Below are 16,029 nucleotides of genomic sequence, written 5' to 3'. Positions count from 1 at the left end.
CTGGAGTCACATTGACACTGTTCCTTTTACAGCCACATATAATTACTGCGTAGGTATAATTATGTTTGAGGCACACAGAGGTCGAAGGACATACCCTTATGAAGATCAGCGCACTGGAGTCTCCCACTTTGTACTTTCCTTCGGACACCTTGATCATGGGAAACTGAGCTGGACAGGAACAGCGGCCCAGAATCTCACGGACCTGTTATGAAAAAAGCACATGACAAACGTCAGAAAGGAACTTCATGGCCACCTCTTCCTGAGAAGCCAATATGAGGTCATACTTAGTCATACGTACAGTATATTTGTAATGGTGACCTTTGCTGGGAAAAGTACGAGAGCAACACAATAAGTGTATTATGTATGTTGGTGGACTATGCATCATTTGCCAAAATGCCAAGGATATAACCACATAGACATCCTGATAAATACAGCACAGTGGTATGAGAAAGTATCTGAACCTTTTGAATTTCTCACATTTCTGCATAAAATCGCCATCAAATGGGATCTGATCTTTGTCAAAATCACACAGATGAAAATACAGTTATCTGCTTTGACTAATACCACCCAAACATTTATAGGTTTTCATATTTTAATGAGGATAGCGGCTGTGGCGCAGTCAGTGGCGCCACCAGGGGGTGGCCACAGCCACCCCTATAAATTGGTTGGCCACCCCACTGTCCACCCCGCTTGCCAGTATATCGTTAGATTGTTGTAGCATCAGTTATGCATTTCATCCCAAATGAATGCATTTATTTTGCTTTGTTAAAAGTAGGGCTGTCAAATTTATCGCGTTAACGGGCGGTAATTAATTTTTTAAATCAATCACGTGAAAATATTTATCGCCACTAATGCATTTGCAGTACGATTCATTCACGCATTGCCGCAAACACCCTACAATGCCGCCGTTTTACTTATATACAGTGGTAAGAGGCAGAGTGGAGTATATACAAGTATTCATGGGGGCCGTGCTTATAATTGGCAAAAGCTTTGTCATATCTCCCACAGCAACTATAAATATTGTGGGAAGCGACGTGGGGAAGAATGACAGGAGTTGATCTTTTTCTTAACACCCTGTAGTGTACCCAAAGCAGAGAAGATGTAGCATTTGCAGCCACCACACACAGTCATGGTTGCACCACTTCCCATCATGCATTTGGGCAGAACAGTTAAGTCGCTACTGAAAGCTCAACAAATAGATGGCAATATTTAGTCACAATATACAAACTCGCATTTATCCTTTAAGAATTACAAGTCTTTCTATCCGTGGATCCCTTTCACAGAAAGAATGTTAATAATGTTAATGCCATCTTGTGGATTTATTGTTATAATAAATAAATACAGTACTTATGTACAGTATGTTGAATGTATATATCCGTCTTGTCTAATCTTTCCATTCCAACAATAATTTACAGAAAAATATGGCATATTTTAGAGACGGTTTGAATTGCGATTAATTACGATTAATTATTTTTTAAGCTGTGATTAACTCGATTAAAAATTTTAATCGTTTGACAGCCCTAGTTAAATGTACACCTTATGCCTAATATATACATAACGCAATAAAACAGAATTGTTGTGCAAATCAAAATGTTGACTGGACAGTTATGGACTATGCACATTAAATCATTAGTAACATCAAATATTACACAATACACCAAAGTATATCAGTAGCAACAAATACACTAGATGACAATATTTAGTCACAATATACAAAGTCACATTTATCCTTTAAGAATTACAAGTCTTTCTATCCGTGGATCCCTCTCACAGAAAGAATGTCAATAATGTAAATGCCATCTTGAGGATTTATTGTCATAATAAACAAATACAGTACTTATGAACTGTATGTTGAATGTATATATTCGTTCGAGTTTAATTCATTTTTTTCTTAATGCATTGCCAAAATGTATATGATCGGGAAAAATTATCGGGAATGATTGGAATTGAATCGGGAGCAAAAAAAAGCAAATGGATCGGGAAATATCGGGATCGGCAGATACTCAAACTAAAACGATCGGATCGGGAGCAAAAAAACATGATCGGAACAACCCTACTTATTATTATTATAATTACCGGTAAAAGCATATAACCACACAAATATCCTGATAAATACAGTATATACTGTACGACGTGACATTGCTTCTGATAGTAGCATCATCCAGTGACAAGCAAGGAGGGAGCCAACAAACTAGCTTCCTAGCAGAGGGGGGTGGTGATGATGATGATGTCAGCAGGCCAGCGCCGCCAGCTGGATTTTGAATTGTGATCACGAGCCAGCGCCCTTGCTGTGGTTGGGGCTGCTTATTAGGCAAGTGGAGTCAGACAAGACTGCAGGGTGGAGTGAGATCTGCCTGAGCAACACAGCCCTGGGCTCTTTCAGGATTGGTCAACTCAAGTGTTGTTCTTGGCATCTGTCTGAAACAGTGTGCCGGATCTTTGTTGGCTAACAGAACATAAAGCAAGCAGATAAAAAGGATTTTAATAATAACTTTTCTGTAAGTGTTTGGCGCGAGAAAATCCTACGTCGCAAATTGCAATGTGTTTATTCACCAGAGATTAATTGTGTTATTACTGTTGGAATAACTATCAATGGAAAAAGCCATGTGCTTATAAAGTAATTTGATTAGTGAGGTTATGTGAGGAAAGCAGACGCACATTTAAATAAGAGTCTAGTACTTACATCTTTTGGGCATTTATGGGTCACTGTTAAAGGGCACCGGGGTCAAACTAATCGTTATTGAATAACATGAATTTGCTCCAAATGGGCTGCTAATTACTGCACGTAGATGAGCTAACTGGTAGTCCCTGGCTTACAAATGAGTTCCGTTCCTATGCTAACGACATAACCCGAATTCGTCAGAATTAACCATTTAAAGCAACACTGGGTAACTTTTCAACCTTTATAGAGTATTTTTATAACATTTCTGATAATATGTCCACTGACAACTAGTTGAATCAGACCTCTTTTATACAGTGCCTTGCAAAAGTATTAGGCCCACTTGAATCTTGCAACCTTTCGCCACATTTCAGGCTTCAAACATAAAGATATGAAATTTAATTTTTTTGTCAAGAATCAACAACAAGGGGGACACAATCGTGAAGTGGAACAACATTTATTGGATAATTTAAACTTTTTTAACAAATAAAAAACTGAAAAGTGGGGCGTGCAATATTATTCGGCCCCTTACTACTCAGCAGATTGGAACAGTGGGTAGGGCTTACTGACACTATTCTTCAGTGGTTCACATCCTATTTACATGATAGGGATTTCTTTGTGTCAATCGGAAATTATCAGTCAGAACGAACCAATTTCACGTGTGGAGTCCCTCAAGGGTCAATTCTTGGACCACTCTTATTTAACATCTATATGCTTCCGTTAGCTCAGATAATGGAACAGTATGACATCTCCTATCACGCCTATGCAGATGACACACAACTGTACATTTCTGTGTCCCCACATGATTATAGTCCCTTAGTCTCCCTGAGTAAATGCATTCATCAAATCAATGAATGGATGTGCCAGAATTTTCTCCAGTTAAATGTGGAGAAAACAGAGGTGATCATTTTTGGGCCAAAAAAGGAAAGGTCAAAGATAAGCAGCCAACTTAGCACAATGTCACTTACAGCTACAAATCAAGTCAGAAACCTTGGCGTAATTATTGACTCAGACCTAAAATTTGATAGCCATCTAAAGTCCGTTACTAAATCCGCTTATTACCACCTAAAAAATATAACCAGAATTAAGGGGCTTCTGACTCAACAAGACATGGAAAAACTTATGCATGCATTCGTTTTCAGCAGATTGGACTACTGCAACGGTATATTTACAGGTCTTGATAAAAAATCAGTCAGGAAGCTGCAGCTAGTACAGAATGCTGCAGCCAGAGTCCTCACAAATACAAGGAAGCTGGACCACATTACACCGGTTTTGAAATCGCTACACTGGCTTCCAGTGAGTCAAAGGATAGACTATAAAATACTACTGCTCGTCTACAAAACACTTAATGGCCTTGGACCAAAATACATGCTTGACTTGTTAGATTCCTATGAGACATCTAGACCCTTAAGGTCGTCTGGAACGGGTCTTCTGCATGTTCCAAGAACAAGAACCAAGCAGGGTGAGGCAGCATTTAGTTATTATGCTCCTCACCTCTGGAACAAGTTACCCGAAGGTCTGAAGTATGCTCAAACCGTTAGCTCATTTAAATCAGGGCTAAAAACGCTTTTGTTTAGCACTGCATATCCATAACTGTCTATATATTTCAATCTACCTGCCTTCTATTCCTCTTGTGCTTATCTCCATTGCTGATTTCAATGATTATTATTAGTAGTAGTTTTTGCTTTATTTCTTGTTTTATTTTTATTTATTTATTTTTATTCTGTGATTAAATGCGATCTTTTGTCTTGGTTTTTACGTTGTGTTGATTTAAATGTGATTTTTATGGTTTTCATGTGATGTAAAGCACTTTGAATTGCCTTGTGTTGAATTGTGCTATATAAATAAATTTGCCTTGCCTTGCCTTGCCTTTACTTTCAGTGCAGCAAACTCACTCCAGAAGTTCAGTGAGGATCTCTGAATGATCCAATGTTGTCCTAAATGACCAATGATGATAAATAGAATCCACCTGTGTGTAATCAAGTCTCCGTATGAATGCACCTGCTCTGTGATAGTCTCAGGGTTCTGTTTAAAGTGCAGAGAGCATTATGAAAACCAAGGAAAACACCAGGCAGGTCCGAGATACTGTTGTGGAGAAGTTTGAAGCCGGATTTGGATACAAAAAGATTTCCCAAGCTTTAAACATCTCAAGGAGCACTGTGCAAGCCATCATATTGAAATGGAGGGAGCATCAGACCACTGCAAATCTACCAAGACCCGGCCGTCCTTCCAAACTTTCTTCTCAAACAAGGAGAAATCTGATCAGAGATGCAGCCAAGAGGCCCATGATCACTCTGGATGAACTGCAGAGATCTACAGCTGAGGTGGGAGAGTCTGTCCATAGGACAACAATCAGTCATACACTGCACAAATCTGGCCTTTATGGAAGAGTGGCAAGAAGAAAGCCATTTCTCAAAGATATCCATAAAAAGTCTCGTTTAAAGTTTGCCAGAAGCCACCTGGGAGACACACCAAACATGTGGAAGAAGGTGCTCTGGTCAGATGAAACCAAAATTGAACTTTTTGGCCACAATGCAAAACGATATGTTTGGCGTAAAAGCAACACAGCTCATCACCCTGAACACACCATCCCCACTGTCAAACATGGTGGTGGCAGCATCATGGTTTGGGCCTGCTTTTCTTCAGCAGGGACAGGGAAGATGGTTAAAATTGACGGGAAGATGGATGCAGCCAAATACAGGAACATTCTGGAAGAAAACCTGTTGGTATCTGCACAAGACCTGAGACTGGGACGGAGATTTATCTTCCAACAGGACAATGATCCAAAACATAAAGCCAAATCTACAATGGAATGGTTCAAAAATAAACGTATCCAGGTGTTAGAATGGCCAAGTCAAAGTCCAGACCTGAATCCAATGGAGAATCTGTGGAAAGAGCTGAAGACTGCTGTTCACAAACACTCTCCATCCAACCTCACTGAGCTCGAGCTGTTTTGCAAGGAAGAATGGGCAAGAATGTCAGTCTCTCGATGTGCAAAACTGATAGAAACATACCCCAAGCGACTTGCAGCTGTAATTGGAGCAAAAGGTGGCGCTACAAAGTATTAACGCAAGGGGGCCGAATAATATTGCACGCCCCACTTTTCAGTTTTTTATTTCTTAAAAAAGTTTAAATTATCCAATAAATTTTGTTCTTTTTCACGATTGTGTCCCACTTGTTGTTGATTCTTGACAAAAAATTAAAATTTTATATCTTTATGTTTGAAGCCTGAAATGTGGCGAAAGGTTGCAAGGTTCAAGTGGGCCGAATACTTTTGCAAGGCACTGTATATATTCGTCCGAGTTTTATTCATTTTTTTCTTAATGCATTGCCAAAATGTATATGATCGGGAAAAATGATCGGGAATGATTGGAATTGAATCGGGAGCAAAAAAAAGCAATCGGATCGGGAAATATCGGGATCGGCAGATACTCAAAACGATCGGGATCGGATCGGGAGCAAAAAAACATGATCGGAACGACCCTAGTGCCAATTCTTTTTCCCAGCAATGTAAGTCCCAACACCCACCTGCTTGAGTCACCTTTACACATGTGGTGCTTTGTCTGCTTACATTGCAATGGTGTATGTATCTGCCTTGCCCTCTTTCTGTCTGCTCTGTCACTGCGATTTTCATTTTGTAAGTAGCCCTGTTTGGAAAAACCCCAGCCTGTGAGTTAATGGAACCATTTCCATGGTAACACACACACACATACACACAGGCACCCGGCCTTCCCTTTTCAGAGGTTCGGTTTACCATCTTTTTTTCATTCTCTGCTCTTTTCAGCTGTTCAGCCGCATGAGGTCACATCGCATATTTTATTCCTGAGGCTGAAACCCCTGGCATTTGCGTGTTTTCCCCTCGAAATGAAATGTGTGCTCTTCCCAAGCCGTTGCTGTATCGACAACACACAACATTTCACACACTACGGGCAGATCGAGGGGGAGGAGAAAGACAAGGTCAGCCGGGATATATTGGGAAGAGGGGGCCCGAAGGCGGCGAAAAACTGATGGATGAATTATAAATGAATGCCGGTCACATGAGATGCTCGGAGTGGAATCTGCAGATGTTCAAAGCGGGGAAAAACGGAACATTCTGCAACATGCCCCCTCCTATTTTAGCTCAGGAATGTCTAGATGCGAAAACAGAGTGACAAGCTTTCCGTTTTATTTTGAAAAGACTGCTCTGATTTTGGTTTTGATTACAGCTGCAGTGGAACAAGATGCAATATCCTTGATATGTCCTATCTGCACAGTGTGAGTCGAAACGTTTTCGCCGCCTGACAATTCAGACCTGAAAATACACGAAGAAGCATTCTCGGCTTAGATAGACTGATACTGAGGGCTGCGCCTTACCCTTGGGGATGGCGAACGGGGGAAATGGGAGGGGAAGAGATCAAGATTTTGCATGTTTTTCCTCATTCTCTTCACAAATGTGCTGTCTTTTAGTTGGAAAGTTTTGAACAAATAAGACCATGAGTCAACAATCTATGTTGGCCTAGTGCTCTTCTCAAACATAGGTGTGTTCGCGTGCAAGAACATGAGGTCATGACATGATTTGTTTTACAAGAGATCATTATTACCATACTTCAACAATAAAAACTGGAGCTTAAGAAAATAGAAAAAACCTCCCTGCACAGGAATTTACAGGACGCTCTTTCATTTTTTTGATGTCTGTAAATCAATCATTGCGTAGAAAAGAACACGCAGTCACACAAAGGCAATTGCGATGACTCTCTTATAAGGTGAAACATGTTCAAATATCCTGTCATGAATGAGAATTCATGAAGGATAACAATTCAATTCCTACTTCATTGGGGTCCTTGTTAGACCTTGTGCAGGGCTTAAAGCGGAAATGTGAAGTAAGGTTGGCCAACCATGTTTTTGAATAATATCAATGGCTAAACAATTATAAGCATATTTTTGTTTTTGTTTTTTTAAACGCAATCCTTCCAGATTCTTTGTTTAACCCATAGCAAGGCCCTTGACAACGAAAATGCGTTTCTTTGGCAATCTTCGGAAATCTTCTGAAATTACGTCACGCTGAAAAGTGCGAGGGAAGTCCGCCATAGAATAGTATTGTTTATTGCATTGCTTCTCGGTAAGATGCCACGGAGTGTGGCGATGTTCTCACTCAAACGAAAAGTTGTATGAGTGGCCATAGGATAGCAGGGCACGTAAATGGACATCTTTCGTCCGCATGAAACGAATGAATTTCACGCCATCATAGAGTAGTGTTCTCTGCTACAAACACTTCGAAGATGCCTGCTTCCTTAACCGGTCTGCTTATGATCAAGGATTTGCCAAAAATTAAGTGTGATTTTTGGATAGATGGCTGATGACTTTGTCAAAGCAGAGCTGCCAACTGTTGTGGAATGAACAGTAAAAGCTAGCGACGTTAGCCAAAAGCTAACTCGTGGCAATCCCCGATCATAGTTGTTGTTGCGTTCGCTAGGTTAAATTGTGCTTCATCTACAATCTTGTCCGAAAGGGTTAATCCACTGTCAATCGGGAAAAGGGTGTGGATGTCCATATAAGCAGGTCGGCGTCGCGGTAATTCACGGTCACGTTGCCGTAAGAGACACACACCGCTGGTGAGTTTGTGCACATTTATTTGTATTATGTATTTCCACCTTCATGCTTCAAGCATTGCATTGCATTTGTACGGTTCGGCGTTTCTTTCACGGTGATCGCTTGATAACCTTCTAGTTTGTGTTTTACGAGAGCCACTGACAGGTGACAGTTGACAACAAGCGTGATGGTTTTAATGTCTCGCAGCGCATCAGTGAGCGCGCAGGTCACGCAGTGAATCATGGGAAATGTAGCCTCGGGACAACACTGAAGTGTTGTTTTGTAATCTGTTCGCTGTGTGAAAAAAATACATTTCCTCACTAGCGATGGGAATTGATGGGATTTTTACGATTCCGATTCCATTATCGATATTGCTTAACGATTCGATTCTTTATCGATTCTCTTATCGATTCTAATTTGGGGGGAAAGAAGAACAAACGTTTTGATTGGCATCGAGTTTGTTTAATCAAAAGTCACAACCTTACAAACTCACAACGAGATCAAAAGAGGCCCAAAGCCTCAATATTAACTGTGGCAATAAGTGGCAAATACACAAGAATGTGTAACATTTTACTGAAATATTTATCTAATAGAAATAAAAAATATTGGTATATATTGGCAGATAGGTTATTGTTCTGCCTTTGGCAATATGTGTTAAAGCAGGGGTCCCCAAACTTTTTCCTGTGAGGGCCACATAACTTTTCCCTTCTCTGATGAGGGGCCGGGGTCAGTTTGTAACAGAAAAAGTGTGACGATTGCAGAAGTGCATAAATGTAAAAAATTATTGTTTTTCAGAAAGCCACAATCAAATAACCCTTTCTGGATTTTTTATAATAATAATAATAATAATAATTAATAATAAAAACACTATTAATTAAATAGATAATAACCAAATAACCCTCTCTGAATTCTTCGAGGAAAAGGCCAGGAAATAAATAACACGATTGAGAAAAAAAAAAAATTCAAAATGGCCGGACCAAATGTGGAGGCGGGCCGTATTTGGGCCGCGGGCCGCAGTTTGGGGACTACTGGGTTAACATGTATTATTTTACCATTACATTGAGTTGCATGCCTTTTAGTTTTTGTGGCGCTTACACGCTCAAGTGGGGGCGCCCTTGTGCTTCCTCACGTGAAGAAGAGCGCGCTTACACCCAAAGAAGAAATGCCACATCCAAGTGAGTGAGCGAGTTAGCGAGAGAGGGAAACACTTCTACGAGCCTACGTTCTTTGTTAATGTTAATATCTACAGAGGCAACGCCTGTATGTATCATCTTTTGTGTTGTTGTTGTTGTTGTGTTTCCACTCACGATCGGACACTTAAATCCAGTTGTGTAGTGGTTTGAACGATGTGCTAATGCTAGCGAACGAATGCTAACCATTTGTTATTACTGTTATTAGCAGCTAATCATCGCTGATTTACGTTGATGCAAACCTGTTTGTTATTGGGGAAGAAATTGATTTGTTTCATTTCTATTTTTAGTTTCACTCTTCAAGTGATGGTTGAATAAAGTCAGCAAATTATACCAACGTCTTCTGCATCGTCATTTGGGAGTTTAGCTAGCTGTATAACCAGGACAGCGCAGTCGTATTCCCTCCCGATGCAGTTAACTCCACCTTGCAATGACTGCAAGTCGCTTTGTTGTAATTTTTCCTCGTAAAGTGAAGACACACTTTCGAGCGTTTGAACCTACGTGCTGTCATTGTTATGTTTATGACTGCAATGCTCGTGCTTACCCGTCGTAACCTTTCATTTTCACACTCTTTCCTGGTGAAGTGTAGTCAAACTTTGGAGCGAGTGGTTCTTGGCGCCATGCTAGTTTGATGCGTCCGGACAACAAGATACGTCACGACGCAATACACGTCTTTAGGAATCGTTAAAGGGATCGTTAAGGCTTTTTCATTGTGATGTCGAGGCCTCGAAACACTCGGAACCGGTTCCAAATTGGAATCGGATTTTGATTCCCATCCCTATTCCTCACAACATTAGACGCCACTTCGTGCCGAGAGCCCCGAGCTGTGTTCGTACTGTTAGCTCCATGTGTTAATAAAGAAACAAAGTTGTCAGCATGTCGTGCGTTCGATACCTTTGTCAACAAAAAGCTCATAACAAGACACTATCCACGATCTGTTTAAGAGACGCTGGAGTAGTAAGAAGCGATGAGGAGATCAGCGAGAAGCAAAACTTCGCGGTCGAATGTGGCGGCAGTCCGCTATTATTTTGTTTTCTTATTGTTGCCACAATAAAGTGGAAAAAGCCATCAAAGACTCATCTCTATCTTTCCCCCCAACGTTTTTATATTATTATTATTTTTATATGCACGAGAGCTGCCGGATCTGCCAAAATGAACATGAAGTCTGATTATTATTTTTTTAAGCAATGTCATCAGATAGACAAAAACATAAAATTATGTGCAAATGCCTGCATCTTCAAATCATGAAAATAATAACAGCCTAGATTTTACCAATTTTGTAATCTCGATGGGTCTAGTCTCCATTCCGTGTCAGGTAGTCTAGGCACATTGTTTGCATCCTGATTAGCGTCTGGCTAATACATGTTAGGTCCAACATAAAAGTCCAACCTCCTTTTCTTCCTCCAACTCTTCAAAAACTTGGATCTCCTCCCTTGTGCTTGATCAATCGCTTATATCACTGTTTGAATCATTGTTTGAAGGGCTTTGTATGGCCACCGTATGTATGGAGCGCTGCCATGCTGTTCCCGGTGTGACGTATCCCTTCCAGGTTCGTTCCCTTTCAGGCTCGAACTTCAGAAACGCGATTATTTTGTCAAATATACAACTTATAAATTATTTTCTTCATGCTTTATTTGTTGGACAATGTTTAATTACTTTAAATGTGACCCTATTTGGCATGTTATGAAATTACTTCACATTTCTGCTTTAAATGACATCATTTTTGCATACCTTGTTGATGCAAAGGAACCAAAATTCAAGTTTCGACTCAAGTGGTGATCTAAAAAAAAAAATAATTGGATATAATGGCAAAAACAAAATATGTGAAGGGTATAGCATCCTTTCCCATATTTACTGTTTGACTGTTTGTATTACTCTAACACACCCAAAATAAAATAAATAGCACTCAAATCATAGTTAAAGAAAGAAAGAATATATTTGATATTATGAGTACCATAATTTTCGCACTATAAGACGCACCTGACTATAAGCTGCCACCCACCAAATTTGGCACGAAAACGGCATTTGTTCTTAGATAAGCCACACTGGACTATAAGCCACAGCTGTACTGTATCATGGGATATTTAGACCAAAAAATATTAACCGGTAACACTTTATTTGACAGCGGCATCATACAACTGTCATAAAACCAAATTACCACCATTCATTCATGCTGTAAGATGCTTCATTTGGCCATCACTCCTCCCTTGTGGGAGACAGTCAGTCTCTGCTGCCACCTGCTTTCAACACTGTTGTTGTCCAACTTGCCTCCTTGCATGCATTGCAGCGCTACAGATGTAAATAACAATCAAAATTCATCTTCTGTGCTAATTACTTCTTCAGTTACTGTTCCAGCTGTTTCATTAATTGCTAGTTATCGTATTTAGTAACACTTAAATTGGCAGTGGTGCCATAAGACTGTCATTAGACAATCATAATTATGACATGACACTGTCATTAGCATTAATGAATGTTTATAACAGATGTCATTTCGTGTTATCCAGCAAAGGATCTCACTTTTGAATGGCTGTAAAATACCCAACCTGGACATAAATGGAGTTAGTGACATAATTTGCCAGATGACACTTAATAACATCTGTCAAAAGCATTCAGTAATGCCAATGACAGTGTCATGTCATAATTATGACAGCCTTATGACAGTCTTATGACGCCACTGTCAAATAAAGTGTTACCTATAAACCCCCCAAAAATTCAACAAATAAGCCGCACTGGACTATAAGCCGCAGGATTCAAAATGAAGGAAAAAAGTAGCGGCTTATAGTCCGATTGGAATTTGCAGCACCAAAAAAACGGGCAGATAAGGGCAAAACAGATACAGGATGCCTGCAGACTACAGAAGCCCAACGTGCACGTCATGCAGAACGAGATTGATGCTGACTGATCAAGACAAACAGGTGATGGCCAAGACATCTACAAACCCACGTCTGGACCACCAAATCCTGCCATCAGCTCTTCTGGTAACCAACAATGGACAGTCCAGAACGATCAAAGGACATCCTCTCCTCCCGCAACGAACATCTGATAATGGAGGAACCCGTGACTGAGAAGTGGACACTCAGCACTCACGCGGCGCTCAGACTGGCAAAATCCTCAACTCTTTTTGCACTGACACTAGTAACGCCCGAATTTTCAAACATCATAAACAACACCCAAACACACCCATCTTCCAGACCACAGCCCGCCTCACCAGAGCCTCCAAAAGATTGAATTCTTGGGTTAGTGCTATCTTTTCTCGAGAATCTGTTATTGATGGCGACTCTGGATCCAGTCTTCCTCCTCGCCTGGGTCTCTTTGCTGTTTTGCCTAGCTGTATGATTGCTGTCGACTTGTAATAAAAATTGTCAACTTGTGTTACGAAGCCTTTTTCTAGCTTTTAAAATGTAGTCCGTACAAGGGGTGAAAACTTTGCCTGGTACACCGCTGTTCCAGCTATAGAGTCTGGCGACCGTTCAGCGGATCAAATTCCTAGGGCGGAGCAAGCCGCAGCAAACCGACAGTGGAGTGGACCAATCAGCCACGGGCGGACGTGCCGTTGATAAAGCGACAAGAAACGCGAGGGAATAAACATACGAGGAGAGCGGAGAACAGAGAAGTTTATTCAACATGGCTAGCGCGAGACAGACTGTTGTCAATGGTTCAATGTGTTTTTGGTCATTTAAAACTGAATTTACTCCGGATTGGAACATATTATCGGCTCTCCCGTTCACCATCTTTGTTGTTATGGAGACGACTTCCAACGTGCAAGAGTGACGTTGATCGTTAAGAACACGTCACGCAAATAAACAAATCTGATTGCACGGATGATTTTGTTCTGGCTCGAGAGGCCAATAAGAAGATGGGTCCCAGACTCTTCTCACAGTGTTTAAAAAATACAGGGAGAACAGTCTGGCGGTGCCAGGCAAGGGAAAACTAAGGTGAGTGCAAGTTTGGCCTTTTGGCCGGGTTTTTGGGGTTCTGCCGGCCCAGGTCGTTGGAATTGCGCTAACACGATTCCGGCAATCTGGCTAAAAGGTCAAATTCCAACACTCCGTACAATTTAATGGAAAAAGTGTCTGAACCTTTTAGAATTTCTCACATTTCTGCATAAAATTACCATCAAATGTGATTGGATCTCTGTCAAAATCACACAGATGAAAAAACAGTGTATTTTATTTTTGTGTATGTGTGTGTTCATTGTATTAATTCAGATTTAGTAATGGAAGGGGATACATAAAAGATATGTTTTTCACTTTATTTCCCAAAGTACTGAAAAAAAAAACCTTTGTGGTACTTACAGTGGTATGAAAAAGTATCTGAATCTTTTGGAATTCCTCACATTTCTGCATAAACTCACCATCAGATGTGATCTGATCTTTATCAAAATCAGACAGATGAAAAAAAATTGTCTAAACAGGGAGACATATAAGACATGTTTTTTTCACTTTATTTCCCAAAGTATTGAAAAAAAATTGTGGTACTTACAGTGGTATGAAAAAGTATAGAAACCTTTTGGAATTCTCACATTTTTGCATAAAATCACCATCAAATCTGATATTTCTCAAAATCACACAGATGAAAAAACAGTGTCAGCTTTAACTAAAACCACCCAAACATTTCTAGGTTTTCATATTTTAATGAGGATAGTATGCAACAATGACAGAAGGGGGAAAAATAAGTAAGTGAACCATCACATTTAGTATTTTGTGCCCCCCCTTTGGCAGCAATAACTTCAACCCGATGCTTCCTGTAGCTGCAGATCAGTCTGGCACATCGATCAGGACTAATAATGGCCCATTCTTCTCTACAAAACTGCTGTAGTTCAGTCAGATTCCTGGTATGTCTGGTATGAATCACTGTCTTTAGGTCATGACACAGCATTGCAATGGGGTTTAAGTCTGGACTTAGACTTGGCCACTCCAGAACGTGCCATCGTCTTTGGTGGATGGCCATTCCTTGGGGGAGAAGCAACAGTGCCAAACTCTCTCCATTTGTAGACAACTTTTACGAACGTCCAGAATTTTAGAGATCATTTTGTATCCTTTCCCAGCTTTATACAAATGAACAATCCTTAAACGCAGGTCTTCAGACAGCTCATTTGACCGAGCCATGATTCCCATCAGACAATGCTTCTCATCAAGACAATTCTCATCAGGTGTGTGTTTAAATAGTGGGCAGGGCAGCTTTGAACCACTCATCAGTTATTGGGTACACACCTGACTTAAATTGTTGTGTAAAAATTGTTTTCAATTGCTCTTTAAGTCTCCTTATCCAGAGGGTTCACTTACTTATTTTTCCACCTTCTGTCATTGTTTGCCTGCTATCCTCATTAAAATATGAAAACCCACAAATGTTTGGGTGGTTTTAGTTCAAGCAGACTTTTACATCAGTGTGATTTTGACAAAGATCAGCTCCCATTTGATAGTGATTTTATGCAGAAATGTGAGAAATTCCAAAAGGTTCAGACACTTTTTCATACCACTGTATATACCCTACCCACCGACGTCACAAAACCACGTGCTCGCTGTGTGGTTCCGCCCACTTGTCCATCATTTTGTCTCTGTATTAGCATTGTTTTCAATTGATCGAGGAATTTAAAATGCATTTCATGGAAGACCCGGTGCTTTCTGATGCCGTATACTCACTGGATGTGTTGCATAAAAGGCGTTATGTGGAAAAGCTTCGTTCTATACAGTCGCCAGATCCATATTTGATGCCCAAATCGATGTTTTTCGACCCACTGTCTTCGCCCTGTCTGCCTGATATCTGCTACGCTGATATTTACAATTATCTTGGGTTCAACTTCAAGAGCTTGGAGGCTTATAAATACTTTGTTGCTGGTTGGGTGAAACAGGTCCTCGTTCGGCAGGAATCTATCTTGTGCTTGGAAAGGTGAGTTACGAAATTTTCAATTCAAAATCTTTTGTTATTGCTAACATCCACTGTCAAGTCTAATGTATTTCATGTCGTTTGTCAATGGAGTTAAGGCTTTTAATGTTTATATGGTTTAGCGATAGCACTCTCACTACATACATACGTGTATGTTGTCGGCGATTAGCCTAGCAATGATCTTAATTGTGGTTATTTGTCAGCCCCGTAGACGAGGCCAGTTTCTTTCACTTGGTACCAGCTAAATATTATTCAAAAAATAACGATGGTGGAAGAAAGGGAAGTCACAAACATCTTGAATTTGAAACTGTCGTACTACGTCGTATGTTGTCGGCGATTAGCCTCGCAATGATCTTAATTGTGGTTATTTGTCAGCCCAAAACCCTCTAAGTATGTCTTAAATGCATCTTACCGGATATGAAATGACTACTACATAGTCTGTGGTGATTTTTTGGTGCCCAGTTTTCACGTCGAATTGCAGCCGTCCATTTCGCTCTCCTCTTTGGATCCCTCGGAATACGGTAAAACTTCAAGTCTCTCCTTCCATCTTCTCTGTTAGTGCAACCAACAGCCACACACGCCTTCACCATTTTGATTATTAATGTTAAGGAGCAGAAAAACACGCCGTAAATAGGAGAAATGTACGTAGCCGTAACAGGTGAGCACTATGTTTTGACGGACAAGTGGGCGGTACCATTCAGGAGAGCGGAGTTGTGACGTCACGTG

At 40.5% G+C, this 16,029-nt stretch overlaps 1 protein-coding gene across 2 annotated transcripts in view; it reads right to left on the bottom strand.

Moving 5' to 3' along the window:
* The window catches only part of gas2l1 (growth arrest-specific 2 like 1), a 76,714-nt gene that overhangs the window by 31,976 nt on the left and 28,709 nt on the right, over positions 1–16,029 (bottom strand). For both annotated transcript variants that reach the window (XM_057831276.1, XM_057831275.1), the window contains exon 3: positions 95–202. In XM_057831276.1, coding sequence (XP_057687259.1) covers positions 95–202 — 108 coding nt within the window. The remainder of the gene's footprint in view (positions 1–94; positions 203–16,029) is intronic.

Source organism: Corythoichthys intestinalis, chromosome 3 (genome assembly GCF_030265065.1).
Source record: "Corythoichthys intestinalis isolate RoL2023-P3 chromosome 3, ASM3026506v1, whole genome shotgun sequence".
Taxonomy (NCBI): domain Eukaryota; kingdom Metazoa; phylum Chordata; class Actinopteri; order Syngnathiformes; family Syngnathidae; genus Corythoichthys; species Corythoichthys intestinalis.
This window is presented reverse-complemented; position numbering and strand designations above follow the sequence as displayed.